Here is a 16,501-nt window from a genome sequence, read left to right on the forward strand (position 1 = left end):
AAAAAAATTGCAGCACGTAAATCGCACAAACGAATGGAACATGTTTGAGGTGATTTGGAGGGTGGGCTGGTTATAAATATTGAAACGTTATTAACTTAAAAACTATGATAGGAAAGAAAAAAATTGCAGCACAAAAATCGCACAAACAAATGGAACACGTTTGGGGATTTTGGGGGGGGGCTGGTTATAAATATTGAAATGTTCATAATTTAAAAACTATAATAGAAAATAAAAAAAATATCAGCACAAAAATTGCACAAACGAATGGAACACGTTTGGGGTGATTTGGGGGCGGGGGATTATAAATATTGAAACGTTAATAACTTAAAAACTATAATAAAAAAAGAATTGATGCACAAAAATTGCACAAACGAATCGAACACGTTTGGGGTACTTTAGGGGTGGGCTGGTTTTAAATATTGAAACGTTAATAACTTAAAAACTATCAAGAAAGGAAAAAAATGCAGCACAAAAATTGCACAAATGAATGGAACACGTTTGGGGTGATTTGGAGGGGGGGGCTGGTTATAAATATTGAAACGTTAATAACTTAAAAACTTTAATAGAAAATAAAAAAATTGCAGCACAAAAATCGCACAGACAAATGGAACACATTTGGGGTGATTTGGGGGTGGGCTGGTTTTAAATATTGAAACGTTACTATCTTAAAAACTATAATAAAAAAGACAAAAATTGCAGCACAAAAATCGCACGAACGAATGGAACACGTTTGGGGGTATTTGGGGGGGGGGATTATAAATATTGAAACGTTAATAACATAAAAACTATAATAAAAAAGAAAAAAGAATTGCAGCACAAAAATTGCACAAACGAATCGAACACGTTTGGGGTACTTTAGGGGTGGGCTGGTTTTAAATATTGAAACGTTACTATCTTAAAAACTATAATAAAAAAGACAAAAATTGCAGCACAAAAATCGCACAAACGAATGGAACACGTTTGTAGTGATTTGGGGGCGGGGGGATTATAAATATTGAAACGTTAATAACTTAAAAACTATAATAAAAAAGAAAAAATAATTGCAGCACAAAAATTGCACAAACGAATCAAACACGTTTGGGGTACTTTAGGGGTGGGCTGGTTTTAAATATTGAAACGTTAATAACTTAAAAACTATCATAAAAGGAAAAAAATGCAGCACAAAAATCTCACAAACGAATGGAACACGTTTGGGGTGATTTGGAGAGGGGGGGTTTGTTATACATATTGAAACGTTAATAACTTAAAAACTATAAGAGAAAATTACAAAAATAGCAGCACAAAAATCGCACAAACGAATGGAACATGTTTGGGGTGATTTAGGGGGGGCTTGTTATAAATATTGAAAGACTAATAACTTAAAAACTATACAAGAAAATTTAAAAATTGCAGCACAAAACTCGCACAAACAAATGGAACACGTTTGGGGTGATTTGGACGGGGTGTGGCACTGAATGACATCACCAGTCAGAAAAATGTATTTCAGAATAACTTCAAAATAAATGTAAAATGTTTGCAGCACCAACGACCGGATCAAACGGTCAATTAAGTTTGGGGAGACGGAGACAAGGTGGAGGTGGGGGGCCAACGTCGCACAGGTTTGTCTCTTCTGGATAAATACTGTAGTTACCTCTGCGTCCAAGAAGTGGCAATATAGTGTCAATTCATAGAAACAGTTTAATGCATTAAAAAAAAATTGCACTTAAAACAACTCCTCTCATAAGTCGTCCCAGTGACACGTGTCGGGGTATTTTCCTGGCCTGCAGTCGCAACAACCCCCCCCCCCCCCCCCCCCAAAAAAAAAAACTCCAGGTTGTTTCCCCTTACAAGAACCTTCTTAACTTTGAAGCCTCTGCGTCTTTGATTCGCCCCCTTCTCAAACCACAATTAAGGATGTGTGGAGCTCCGCTTTTTTTTTTTTTTTTTTTTTTTTTTTTTGCTGTTCAAAGATCCCCGATAAAGATCAATGAGGGGATTGACAGTCAAGTGAGGTCTTTGCACAGGTGTGTGTGTGTGCGTGTGCGCCATTGCGCATGTATACGGGGCCCTTTGGCTTACATAAAACGCGGTGGCAATAAATCAGCAGCTGAGTGCGAACATTACGCAAACGGGGGCTTTCCTTCTCTCTCTCTCTCTCTCTCTCTCTCTCTCTCTCTCTCTCTCTCTCTCTGCACCTCAGCCATTTCCAAATAGGGGTGGGGTGGAGGGTTTAGGATGTTTATTCTTCACAATTGCTTTAAAACATGATATTTGTTGGTGTTGTTGTTGCTCCAAAAGCACATTTTCCATCAAATGCGCATGGAGGAGTCGCATGGGGTGTGAGTGAGTGAGTGAGTGAGTGAGTGAGTGAGTGAGTGAGTGGCTCCCTTTGAGGGGCAGTGCAGTAATGCGCCATAGAGGAGGGGATCAGGGCTCGTTTGCATAAAAAGGCAACTCGGGTGCGTTATAAAGATATAGGCTGCTACATGCGCTCCATTCCGCTGCAGGGAGAGAGCAGGAAGCGTTGCATGCATAAAAGTGAATTAAGGAGGAGGAGAGAGAGAGATAGAGAGAGAGAGGAACATCCTCTAGCGTGCAGCGGAGCAAAAGAGGAGTATCCCGGGGAGAGGGGAGAGGACTCACCGAGGTGATGCGCGGAGCTTTCTGCAGGATGCGAGGTGCTGATTGAACTTTACTTTTGACCAAAAAAAAACAACAACAACAACAAAAAAATACGTTTGCATTGTGATGGCAGCTGCAGCTGAGGTTGGGATCTTCAGCGGATTTCTGGACAGCTTTGCCTCCACGGGGGGCGCTCGTTTCGTTCTCCCCCCGGCCGGCGCGGTGGACTACAACTCGGCGAGCGGACTGGTGATGATGGGGGGCTCGGCGGGGCAGCACCTGATGTCATCCGAACGCCTGTCCCGGAGCTTGGCGGACCTCAGCCACCTGAAGGGGATCCTGCGGCGGCGGCAGCTCTACTGCAGGACCGGCTTCCACCTGGAGATCCACCCCGATGGCACCGTGCAGGGAACCAGGAAGGACCACAGCAGATTCGGTAAACATAAAGGCATTGTCATTTCCTCACAATAGAAGTCTGATGGATCAGAAGTTGAAATGCATTCATCTAACTCATTTTAGTTTGGGGGCCACATGGGGAAAAATCTACTCCCGGGTGGGCCAAACTGGTAAAATCATGGCATGGTAACCTAAAAATAAAGACAACTTCAGATTGTTTTCTTTGTTTAAAAATAGAACAAGCACGTTCTGAAAATATACAAATAATAATGTTGTTGTTGTTTTACACTTACATGGGCATCACGGTGGACCAGGGGTTAGTGCATCTGCCTCACAATACAAAGGTCCTGAGTTCAATCCCGGGCTGTGTGGAGTTTGCATGTTCTCCCCGTGACTGCATGGGTTCCCTCCGGGTACTCCGGCTTCCTCCCACCTCCAAAGACACACACCTGGGGATAGGTTGATTGGCAACACAAAAAAATGGCCCTAGTGTGTGAATGTGAGTGTGAATGTTGTCTGTCTATCTGTGTTGGCCCTGTGATGAGATGGTGACTTGTCCAGGGTGTACCCCGCCTTCCACCCGAATGCAGCTGAGAAAGGCTCCAGCACCCCCCGCGACCCCGAAAGGGACAAGCGGTAGAAAATGGATGGATGGATGGATGTTGCGGTTCTATCTTCATTTGTCGTGATATATATACGTTCTGAATAAATGATGTGAAAATGTTCATCGGTCAAATAGGTGGGTTCAAGTCCGGCAGATTTTAAAATGCTCGAAATGGTGTTAATTCTTAATCTATCGAGATAAAAAAAGATTTTAGTACGGAGAACATATTCTAAGTAACAAAGACTTAATTTAGAGTAATTTGGACACTAGGGGAACATATTCTAAGTAACAAAGACTTAATTTAGAGTAATTTGGACACTAGGGGAACATATTCTAAGTAACAAAGACTTGAGGGTCAGGGTTAGGGTTAGGGTTATTGTAGTTTTGTGTTTTGTTGTGTAAGAACAGACCATATTAATTAAGTGGTATTAAAGGGAGAATCAGAATAAGGCATTAATAAGTTCCCTAATAATAACTAATTAAGAGCCAAGATATTACTAATTTGCATGTCATTAAGCAACTAATTAATGGTGAATATGTTCTCTATACTAAATTCTGTGTTATATATGTTTTATGTTGCACGATTGCACCAAGAAAAAAATCCTAGTTTGTGAACCCGTTCTCAAACAATGGCAATAAAAACTATTCTGATTCTGCCCCAAAATCAGATTACAGGATGGTATTTATGTAGTTTACTAATTTTCCTCAACTCATGTGGTTTATTTTGTACACATATAGCATCATCTAGAACAGGGGTCGGGAACCTTTTTGGCTGAGAGAGCCATGAAAGCCAAATATTTTAAAACTTATTTTCGTGAGAGCCATATTATATTTTTTAACACTGAATACAATTAAATGCGTGCATTTTTAAGTAAGACCAGCATTTTTAGAGTGTAATACGTCTCTTATTCTTTTTAATAACATTGTTATTCTGAAGCTAACCAATAATAAATAAAATACTTCTTACCCTTAATGCGACTTCTTGAGCAGGCGCGGTAGAAAATGGATGGATGGATTAAAATCCATGAGAATGTTTTATATTTTGAACGTTATTTTTAACACTGTGATTACCAGCGGAATTATTCATTACTTATCATGTTAAGCAATGTCAGCTAAGATTAATCTGAGAGCCAGATGCACTCATCAAAAGAGCCACATCTGGCTCGAAAGCCATAGGTTCTCTACCCCTGATCTCGAGAGATACGGAAAATTGCTATAGCGACATCCGGTGGACACATTTAGAACAGCAGTTTTTTTCATTCAAGGATTTCAGCTCATTTTTATACTTAGCAAACTCATCTTGCGGGCCGGACAGAACCTGTTTGCGGGCCTAACCCCGCCCGCGGACCATATGTTTGACACCCCTGAACTAACTAGATGAGGCAATTCCTGAAAGAATTGCGTGCGAATGCTCCAATGCTGAAGTTGAACTGAAATCCTGGAATTTTTTTTAGAATTGTTGAAGTAGAACACACAATTCCCAAACAGGCTGAATATTTTTTGAATTGGAACACTTTGAATCAGATGAAAAATGTGGGAGTTGTGGAACTTTGAAGAATGTCCAATTGAAATTTCCCAAACATTTGGGAATTTCGGGAAAAGCGGAAACTTTTGAAAATGGTAAAAAACTTGAATGTTTTGAATGGTTGGTGTTGGAATTTTTAAAATCGGTCAAGAAATGTTGAAGTAGTAACATGTTGAATTGAGAAATGGTATTACGGAATTCCTGGAAATTCGGGAAAACCGGAAATTTTTCCAGTAAAAAAAACACTTCATTTTTTGTCCTAATTAAGAGGAATGTTTTGATGGTGGAACGGCTGAAATGTGTTGAGAAATGTGGAAGGAGTAGTCGCCAGAAAAAAGGGTGGAAATAGGGCTTTGGAAAACCAGGAATTCTGGAAAATCTTGGAATTATTTTGAACTTGGAAAAAGAGTAGTTTGAATTTCCAGGATGGTGAAATGTGTTGAACGTGGAATGGTTTGAATCGGTTCAAAAATGTGGAAATGGTGGAAGTTTGAAAAATGGCCAATTCATTTTGAAGGGGAAAAATGTCCCGGAAATCCTGGAATTCTGGGAAATCTGGGAAATTTTGGAATTTGTCATGGGAAAGCCCGCGATTCCCGAATAGGCTGAACAGTTTGAAGTTGGAATGGTTTCGAATCGGGTGAAAAATGTGGAAGGTAGAGCGCGCCAAAATCTGGAGAAGAAGAAGAAGTTGAATAATAAATAGATTAATTTTGGTGTAGAAAACCATATGTGTGAGTGCTTTGGAGCATTCACACAATAAGACCCAACAATAAAATTAAACCCAGGGAAGAATTTACTATAGCTACTTTGCAACATACTGCAAACTCTTTTTTTGAAACAACTCTCATTATAATGTGGTGCAGTTGTACGCCATTGCAAATGCAAAACATTGTAATGTGACAGCACTGGATGTTCAGCACTAAATTAGTTTTGGGGCCACATTTCCAGAAAACTAAGTACCAGGGGGGCCGGACTTCTCCCTTCACCGTTTGTCTTATTTTGTACATTCCAATCAATTTCAATCAATTTCCTTTATTTAACCAGGTGAAGACTCATTGAGATTAAAGGCCTACTGAAACCCACTACTACCGACCACGCAGTCTGATAGTTTATATATCAATGATGAAATCTTAACTTTGCAACACATGCCAATTCGGTCGGGTTAATTTATAAAGTGCAATTTAAAATTTCTCGCTAAACTTCCGGTTGAAAACGTCTTTGGATGATGACGTATGCGCGAGACGTAACCAGTGAAACAGAAGTATCGGTACCCCATTGAATACAATACAAAATAGCTCTGTTTTCATCTCATAATTCCACAGTATTCTGGACATCTGTGTTGGTGAATCTTTTGCAATTTGTTTAATGAACAATGGAGACTGCAAAGAAGAAAGTTGTAGGTGGGATCGGTTTATTAGCGGCGGACTACAGCAACACAACCAGGAAGACTTTGACTCGGATAGCAGTTGCACTAGCCGACGCTAGCCACCGACCGCACGGATGATCGTGGTGAAGTCCTCCGTCCTTCCGTCAATTGCTGGAACACAGGTGAGCACGGGTGTTGATTAGCAGATGAGGGCTGGCTGGCGTAGGTGGAGCGCTAATGTTTTTATCATAGCTCTGTGAGGTCCCGTTATACTAAGTTAGCTTCAATGGCGTCGTTAGCAACAGCATTTTTAAGCTTCGCCAAGCTGAAAAGCATTAACCGTGTATTTACATGTCCCTGGTTTAATAGTATTGTTGATCTTCTGTCTATCCTTCCAGTCAGGGATTTATTTATTTTGTTTCTATATGCAGTTAAGCACGATGCTATCACGTTAGCTCCGTAGCTAAAGTGTTTCGTCGATGTATTGTCGTGGAGATTAAAGTCACTGTGAATGTCCATTTCGCGTTCTTGACTCTCATTTTCAAGAGAATATAGTATCCGAGGTGGTTTAAAATACAAATCCGTGATCCACAATAGAAAAAAGAGAGAGTGTGGAATCCAATGAGCCAGCTTGTACCTAAGTTACGGTCAAAGCGAAAAAAGATATGTCTTGCACTGCATTCTAGTCCTTAACTCTAACGTTCCTCATCCACGAATCTTTCATCCTCGCTCAAATTAATGGGGTAATTGTCGCTTTCTCGGTCCGAATAGCTCTAGCTGCATTGAAAACAATAGGAAAATATGAGGAGGCTATCAACTGACTACGTCACGCTACTTCCGGTAGGGGCAAGGCTTTTTTTTATCAGATACCAAAAGTTGCGATCTTTATCGTTGTTGTTCTCTACTAAATCCTTTCAGCAAAAATATGGCAATATCGCGAAATGATCAAGTATGACACATAGAATGGATTCGCTATCCCCGTTTAAATTTAAAAAATTCATTTCAGTAGGCCTTTAAAATCTCTTTTTCAAGAGCGACCTGACAAAGAGGGCGGCACAAACAAAGTTACAATAATAATTACAGCAAGACAATACAACAGAACAACAGCAGTCATACCACAGGTCAAAAATAATTTCAAACGATTAAGTAATAATTCCATTTAAAAGCAAGTACATTGCCCAAGAGAACTGGTTTCTCGATCTTTTAAAACAGACTTAAACTCCCCCAAAGTGATCAATTCTGGTAGCCTCAGATCTTTCTGGATGTCATTCCATGACCAGGGAGCAGCATAACTGAGGGCTTCCCGAGAACCAGCGTCCTTTTTTGGTCTATTTCGTCAGAGTTGTTTATAAAGACCTTCTGCAAAAAATGTGAGTCTCTCACAAGTTTTTTGGAATTGAACTCGCGGGCCACCAGTTGAATAGCCCGGATGATGAAAAAGTGAGGACCTAAAATGGAACCTTGAGGAACTATACTATAACTAAAGAAGTTGAAAAGCAACACCTTAATTACATAAATCACATTAGAAAAAAAGATTAGTAACTGCCAAAAAGATGAAGACTTATAGAGGTGCCTTGAGGAATGCCCCAGTTATGTAAATCACACATTTTTACCCAGTGTTTTCTGTTTGCTAGCAAGGCTAAAATGTCGATGCAATGATATGCCACCGTGTTTACAGTGGTCCAAGTTCCTCTACATAACATAACTCTACAAAAACGTCCGGGAGTCTGTATATGGTGCTGTTCCCAGACCGGATTTGGACCCCGGGCCTCCAGTTAAATAGCCCTGTATTAGATTGTGCAAAGAGTTAAGGTCAATGCATAATCTAAAAGTATAACATCTGATGCACCCCCTGCATATGCAAGTACTAATAATAGGCCTATGTGTAGCAAGTTATCACTGTGATGACAGCTGTTGCGACATACGGTCAGTAATAGGGGTATAGCAGGAGACCTAATCATTCAAACTACACTAGTACTAATGCCAAAAAGGTATAGGGACGTCTCCAAGCTATAAAAAGTCAAGGGTGCAAAATACTTTTTTCCCCCTGCACTATATTTTGTTTGCACATTGAAAACCTTTCATGATATACAAGGGTTCTTAAAATGATCAAAAGCCTTATCATACACATCAAAGTAGCCGCGTGAAAATTTATTTAGGTGCTCTGAGGCAGTAACTCTTCTGGCATTTGATTAATTTTCTCTGAGATCCAAAAGTGACTTCATTGCCGAGACCATTCCAGATCTCTAACGTCACCTTACAGAGGGTTAGAGTCCTGCTGGGTGCTATGAAGGATAGGATAGGATAGACTTTATTCATCCCACAATGGAGAAATTATATGGTTGCAGTGCAGATACAAAAAGTCCACAAAAATAAAGAAAAAAAAACACATGACAACAAGATGGAAATTAAAGAACACAAAGGACATAAAAGACATTAAAAGAGCTTCACATCAATAATCCCCTCAATTCCCCCCCCTCCCAAAATGAATTAACTCGCTGGAATATAAAGACAATATAACATACATCCATAAACGTGGATGTATATGCAAAAGTGCAATATATTTATCTGTACAGTAATCAATGTATTTATATCTGCACCTTATTGCTCTTTTATCCTGCACTACAATGAGCTAATGCAACAACATTTCTGAATTTTGAATGACAATAAAAGGAAGTCTAAGTTTAAGTCTTCAGTGGCACCATTTCTATATACAGCTACAAAGGTAAAACACAACGAATAACCTAATAATTAGCCATAAGTAGTACATATTGCGCACATAATGATAAATGGGTTATACTTGTATAGCGCTTTTCTACCTTCAAGGTACTCAAAGCGCTTTGACAGTATTTCCACATTTACCCATTCACACACACATTCACACACTGATGGCGGGAGCTGCCATGCAAGGCGCTAACCAGCAGCCATCAGAGGCAAAGGGTGAAGTGTCTTGCCCAAGGACACAACGGACATGACTAGGAAGGTAGAAGGTGGGAATTGAACCCCAGTAACCAGCAACACTCCGATTGCTGGCACAGCCACATACAATTGCACCATAGCCTGACAACAAAACAAAAACATCAATCCAGCCCCAACATGCAACAAGGTGGCCTCTGTAGTGCGCCACACCATCATGTGCTGGGGTGGGAGACCAGAGACAGTAACAGACCTAACAAAGCAACCAAGAGAGCCGACTCTGTCCCAGGCTGCCCACTATAGATCTCGGCCATTGTGCAGTCCGCGGGGCTGAGCCATACTTTCCAACCCTCCCGATTTTCCTGGGAGACTCCCAAATTTCAGTGCCCCTCCCGAAAATCTCCCGGCGCAACCATTCTCCCGAATTTCTCCCGATTTCCATCCGGACAACAATATTGGGGGCATGACTTAAAGGCACTGCCTTTAGCGTCCTCTCTCACCTGAAAAGGAGACTATTATATATGTCTCCGTTATCCATAGGTTTATCTATAACCCATAAAGTAGGCAGGCACGGAGCTATTTTTCAGCGTGTGTTTATTCCAGCCGGCACGTTAATACACTGACACACAACATCCGGATTCCCATCATGCATTGCTTCAAAACTACGGCAAGTAGTAATGTCCAAAAACATAACAGAGGCGAAGCAGAAGAACGAAGAAGAGACATGGCGACGACGAGTAAGAAGAAGTACGCTTGCAAGTTCCAAGATGATTGGAAAAAATCATTTCAGTTCATCCAGGACAGCTCGAAGGGGAAGGGGTATGCTGCCTGCACATTTTCTAGATCAGACTTTTCCATTGAACACGGTGGCCGAACGGATATACTCATTCATGAATGGATTATTTATATATATACACTACCGTTCAAAAGTTTGGGGTCACCCAAACAATTTTGTGGAATAGCCTTCATTTCTAAGAACAAGAATAGACTGTCGAGTTTCAGATGAAAGTTCTCTTTTTCTGGCCATTTTGAGCGTTTAATTGACCCCACAAATGTGATGCTCCAGAAACTCAATCTGCTCAAAGGAAGGTCAGTTTTGTAGCTTCTGTAACGAGCTAAACTGTTTTCAGATGTGTGAACATGATTGCACAAGGGTTTTCTAATCATCAATTAGCCTTCTGAGCCAATGAGCAAACACATTGTACCATTAGAACACTGGAGTGATAGTTTCTCGAAATGGGCCTCTATACACCTATGTAGATATTGCACCAAAAACCAGACTTTTGCAGCTACAATAGTCATTTACCACATTAGCAATGTATAGAGTGTATTTCTTTAAAGTTAAAACTAGTTTAAAGTTATCTTCATTGAAAAGTACAGTGCTTTTCCTTAAAAAATAAGGACATTTCAATGTGACCCCAAACTTTTGAACGGTAGTGTAAATACTGTATATATCAGGGGTGTCCAAAGTGTGGCCATTTGCGGCCCGCAGCTAATTGTTTACCGGCCAGCCACGTATTCTGGAAATACTATTGTAAAAATAAAAAAGAACATTAAAAAAAGTGGAATGAGGTGAAATCTAACGAGAAAAAGTTGCAATGTTGACACAAAAGCTGCCATGCAGGCTGTTTTTTTTCTTTCTTTTGTCTTTCTTCATTTTTCTTTTTTTTGCCATTGCTCCAAAAAAAAAATAATAACAAAAAATCCATGTTATAATGAATTATTTTCAGGGCTCCAATTACTTCAAATATTTCACTTTAAAATGTTTTATGTGGTAAATATTGCATATATTGTGTAGTAGCCATATAAAAACATCAAAGTTTTCTTTGACAAAAGCACATAAAACAAACAAAATAATAGTTCCAGCATAAAATCGACAGATATATCTGAAGTTGATCACGTAACTTAAGTGTTGAAAGTAAAAGAAAAACCTAATAAAAATGTATCACTTTATGAGTGGGGAACCTTTTGGATCCCAAATATATTTAGTGATTTTTTATTTATCTTTTCACTGTGATTACTCAAAAATATGAAATAATTAAAATCAATGGTGTCCTGCATAATTGATCTTTTAGGGCTCTAATTACTAAATACTGCATATTTCAGTTTTACTATAAAAGTTGTTTTTGACAGAAAAGCCATAAAACATTTTTTTTAATTTGTATTACTTTATATCAACTTGAAGTTGATATAGAGATTTACTGTAAGCGTTAAATAATAAAAAAAATAATAATAATCTGACTTATTTTTAACATTTTAATGACTGAGACCCTTTATGGTCCCCGGGACCCCTCAAGGTAAAATAAATAAAAAAATGCATATATTTTGTTATGGTTTGAAAATGAAAAATATCAAAATGGCCCCCACATGCTTTAATTTTTCCTTGTGCGGCCCTCAGTGGAAAAAGTTTGGACACCCCTGGTATATATATATATACAGTATATAAAAGAAATACTTGAAAATATATACACCCCCCGCTACCGCCTTTCCCCCACCCCACCTCAATCCCGCCCCCTCCCGAATTTGGAGGTCTCAAGGTGGGCAAGTATAGGCTGAGCTAGAATCCATCCAGGGAGTCCAAAGTGTCCGATACATGCTCATTCAGCCGAGGCCCCGTCCCTTCCTCCACATCTCAGACTGAGACTTAGACAAACTTTAATGTTCAGATTTAATGATCCACATCTCCTCTGGTCTTCTCGCCACGTGGACTCCCGTCTGGCAGAGAGCCAGCAGCTGGTCTCCAGTGCAAAAATGGCCATGTATCCTCTAAATCTGATTCTGACTTAAAGTGTGTTCATGTGTACCCAGGTATTTTGGAGTTCATCAGTCTGGCGGTGGGACTGGTCAGCATCAGAGGTGTGGACAGTGGCCTTTACCTCGCCATGAACAGCAAGGGGGAACTGTATGGCTCGGTGAGTTGATGACTCCCCCAATGACATTAGTCCCATCCACATCCACGATCGTTAAACCGACTTGTCTTTCCTCCTTGCAGGAGAAGCTGTCGGCAGAAAGCGTTTTCCGAGAGCAATTTGAAGAGAACTGGTACAACACGTACTCATCCAACATTTACAGGCACGGAGAAAAAGGAGCGTTTTACTTTGTCGCACTTAATAAAGACGGCACACGGCGGGACGGCACCAGATCGCGGCGGCATCAGAGATTCACGCACTTCCTGCCGAGGCCTGTAGATCCAGACCGAGTACCAGAACTATACAGGGATATACTGGGCCAGAGCTGAAGCTTAACCGACTGAACTAAAACGAGCGATTCACACGCATCAAAAACTGCCCCTTTTTTTAGCGGGCAATGGATGATCCAAAAGTGATCACAAGAAATGCACCAGATCCAAATCCCAAATTGCTGGTAGGATAAACGACCCTCGTTGAACCAGTTTTACAAGGGAGTTTGACGGAAAAGCACCAGGGATCTTCTGCGGATGATGCAACAGAAACAGACCCCCCCCCCCCATTATCCCTTTATTGGCATATGCAGTGGCGCCAGCAGCCAAGGCGGATTTCCCTTGAGTCTCCAACTACCTGCTTGTCCAAATCTGCATGTTTAAGTGAACAAAGACAAAATGATTAACAAGCAGCTGCTTTGCCTTTTCTGTTTTTCGTTGTAGGCTCTTTTCGGTGATGCTAAACGCTAAAAGGCTGCTAAGTCAAACCAGTTCTGAAAAATGCATCATGTGCTATACAGTATTGCTGGTTTACAGGAGAAAAAAAGGTAGTTTTATGCACTGAAAAGCAGCCATGTTTGCTCTGTACGGCGCTGAATGCTGATGCTAATTTTTTTTTATTAAGGAATAAGAGAAAAAGAGGACTTTTTCTGTGGTGGGTGTGTTCCGTCTACTGAACTCTCATCTGTAGGACCCAGTGAAGGAAGGGTGTTGTTTTTTCACTGGTGGCAGTTAAATGATGAGCACAGGATTGACAAGGACTGCACAGACCTGTTGACAGATTTTAATCTTATTTATGATGCTCTCATTCATGGGACGCACAGTATATTTATTTCATATATTTATTTATTTTGAGAATATATTTTTACAGGTATGACACAAAATAAACCGAAAAAACATGACAGGTTTTCCCGTTGTTTTAATTTGTGTGCGTAATTTGCTATTCTATTTGTCTAAAGAAATGTATGCATCTCTAAATTGTGTCAGTTTTTTTTGGTGTGAAATGGGACCCCGCCATCCGCCCGAGTGCGGCTAGGATAGGCTCCAGCCCCCCGACCACCCCAAAAAGGACAAGCGGTGGATGGACGGAACACCAATCATTATTTGTCTCACAAAAAATGGAGCTACAAAATATAGTGTTTTATTATGGATATACACATAAATTACTTCCTATTTTAGTATATGAAAAAGAAAATACAACTTAGAGAATACTTGCTTTTCATTGGACAGTTATAATAAACCGTAAAAATGTCTATTGTAAATTCACCGTAAATTACTTTTTAATAACTGCATTACTTTTACAGTAACACTTACAGTAATATACTGTGACGTTAAATGCTGTGAAATATAAGGGTCCTGCAACAAGCTGTGGAGGATAATTTGTTGCAAAGTTACAGTATATTTTGATTATGGTACTTTACCGTGAAAAAAATCCTAGTACAATTGTACAGTGTGGGTCTAGATCAGTGGTTCTTAACCTGGGTTCGATCGAACCCTGGGGGTTCGGTGAGTCGGCCTCAGGGGTTCGGCGGAGCCTTCGCCACGGAGGTAAAGACACATCTGACTTATCGTGTAAATAAAAACTTCTCCCTATCAGCGTATTATGGATACCCCCAAACAATGTTCCCTCTAATTTTCCATCTGATTTGCAGGTTGTTTGATTGATGGATTGAAACTTTTACTGGCAGATTGTAACGGAAGAGAATACATTAGATGAAACAGTGCAGTTTTCACAGTACAGTACATATTCTGTACAATTGACCACTAAATGGTAACACCCGAATAAGTTTTTTTCAACTTGTTTAAGTCGGGGTCCACGTTAATCAATTCATGGTAATGTGTGTAAGGTGTGTAACTTGTTGTGAGTTCATGCACTGTGTTGGTTTTGTTCTTTGAACAAGGTGATGTTCATGCACGGTTCATTTTGTGCACCAGTAAAAAAACATATAACTTTTTCTTGAATTTGAAAAAAATAAAACTTTTTTCACTAAAGAAGGGTAAGGTGAATGCGCATATGAAACTGGTGGGGTTCGGTACCTCCAACAAGGTTAAGAACCACTGGTCTAGATGTATTCATATCAGTGCTGTCAAATGGCTTCATTTTTTAAAATCAAAATTTGGATTAATCTTCATTAATCCCAGATTATTACTCTCTTGCATAATTTAATTTACTTTAAAAACAAACCGCAATATTTAAACACAAATGCAATTTGGTATTGTCAGAATGTCATACAGGAAGGTTTTTTTTATGTTTTACTAAACTGCAGGTCATTGATTTGCTCAAAACTTGGTGACAGTAAGTATATTAAGAATTAAGTGCACATTTTGAAAGTTTCTGCAATAGTATAGCAAACTAGGTAGAGATGTACAGTATATTATAGATAATGTAATAAAAACATCCATAAACAACTTTACATATATAGTGCACCATTTACTTCTGCATATTTGTGTTTTACTTGAATGCAAGTCATTGATTTGCTCAAAACCTGGTGACGGTAAGTATAGCAAGAATTAAAGGCCTACTGAAAGCCACTACTACCGACCACGCAGTCTGATAGTTTATATATCAATGATGAAATCTTAACATTGCAACACATGCCAATACGGCCGGGTTAACTTTTAAAGTGCAATTTTAAATTTCCCGGGGAACTTCCACTTCAAAACGCCTTTGGAGGATGACGTATGCGCGTGACGTCGAGAGATCCACGGAAGTGTTTGGACCATATTGGACACAATACACAGAGCTCTGTTTTCTTCGACAAAATTCCACAGTATTCTGGACATCTGTGTTGGTGAATCTTTTGCAATTTGTTTAATGAACAATGGAGGCTGCAAAGAAGAACGTTGTAGGTGGGATCGGTGTATGCGGCTGGCTGTAGCAACACAACAAGGAGGACTTTGACTTGGATAGCAGACGCGCTAGCGGCGAACTCACCTTGACTTCCTACGTCTCCGGGCCGCCGACCGCATCGTCAAACGCTGGAACGCAGGTGAGCACGGGTGTTGATGAGCTGAGGAGGGCTGGCTGGCGTAGGTGGAGCGCTAATATTTTTATCATAGCTCTGACGAGGTCCCGTTGTTAAGTTAGCGTCGTTAGCAACAGCATTGCTAGGCTTCGACAGGCGTCGAATACACATTAACCGTATATTTACATGTCCAGTGTTTGGTTTGGTGTCTCCTGATAGTAGTATTGTTGATCTTCTGTCTATCCTTCCAGTCAGGGATTTATTTATTTTGTTTCTATCTGCATTTGAGACAGATGCTATCACGTTAGCTCATGCTAAGAGCTTCGTCGATGATGGGTGAAGTCCTTCGTCGCGCCGCCGATCGCTGGAACGCAGGTGAGCACGGCTGTTGATGTAACCGTGTAGTTACATGTACATGGTTTAATAGTATTGTTGATCTTCTGTCTATCCTTCCAGTCAGGGGTTTATTTCTTTTGTTTCTATCTGCATTTGAGAACGATGCTATCACGTTAGCTCAGTAGCTAAGTGTGTCACAGATGTATGGTCGTGGAGATAAAAGTCACTCTGAATGTCCATTTCGCGTGCTCGACTCTCATTTTCAAGAGGATATAGTATCCGAGGTGGTTTAAAATACAAATCCGTGATCCACAATAGAAAAAGGAGAGAGTGTGGAATCCAATGAGCCAGCTTGTACCTAAGTTACGGTCAGAGCGAAAAAAGATACACCCTGCACTGCCTCTAGTTCTTCACTAACGTGCCTCATCCACAAATCGTTCATCCTCGCTCAAATTAATGGGGTAATCGTCACTTTCACGCTCCTAATATCTCTCGCTTTATTGTAAACAACGGGGAATTGTGAGCAGCACTACCGCTTGTGACGTCACGCTACTTCCGGTAGGGGCAAGGTTTTTTTTTATCAGCGAGCAAAAGTTGCGAACTTTATCGT

The 16,501-nt window shown here is 40.2% G+C and overlaps 1 protein-coding gene across 3 annotated transcripts in view; it reads left to right on the forward strand.

Moving 5' to 3' along the window:
• The window catches only part of LOC133639313 (fibroblast growth factor 20-like), a 31,741-nt gene extending 18,289 nt beyond the window's left edge, over nucleotides 1–13,452 (forward strand). Inside the window, exons 2-5 of one of the 3 annotated variants that reach the window (XR_009823768.1) lie at nucleotides 2,735–3,037; nucleotides 12,220–12,323; nucleotides 12,404–13,137; nucleotides 13,215–13,234. Coding sequence is in view for 2 of the 3 variants with exons in the window: in XM_062032547.1 (XP_061888531.1) it covers nucleotides 2,728–3,037; nucleotides 12,220–12,323; nucleotides 12,404–12,649 (660 nt within the window). In the remaining variant the exon portion in view is untranslated. Of the gene's footprint in view, nucleotides 1–2,727; nucleotides 3,038–12,219; nucleotides 12,324–12,403 lie in introns of those variants that run through there. The other 2 variants (XM_062032546.1, XM_062032547.1) reach the window with 2 other exon arrangements.
• The last annotated feature ends 3,049 nt before the right edge of the window (nucleotides 13,453–16,501 follow it).

Source organism: Entelurus aequoreus, linkage group LG22, assembly GCF_033978785.1.
Source record: "Entelurus aequoreus isolate RoL-2023_Sb linkage group LG22, RoL_Eaeq_v1.1, whole genome shotgun sequence".
Lineage (NCBI taxonomy): Eukaryota > Metazoa > Chordata > Actinopteri > Syngnathiformes > Syngnathidae > Entelurus > Entelurus aequoreus.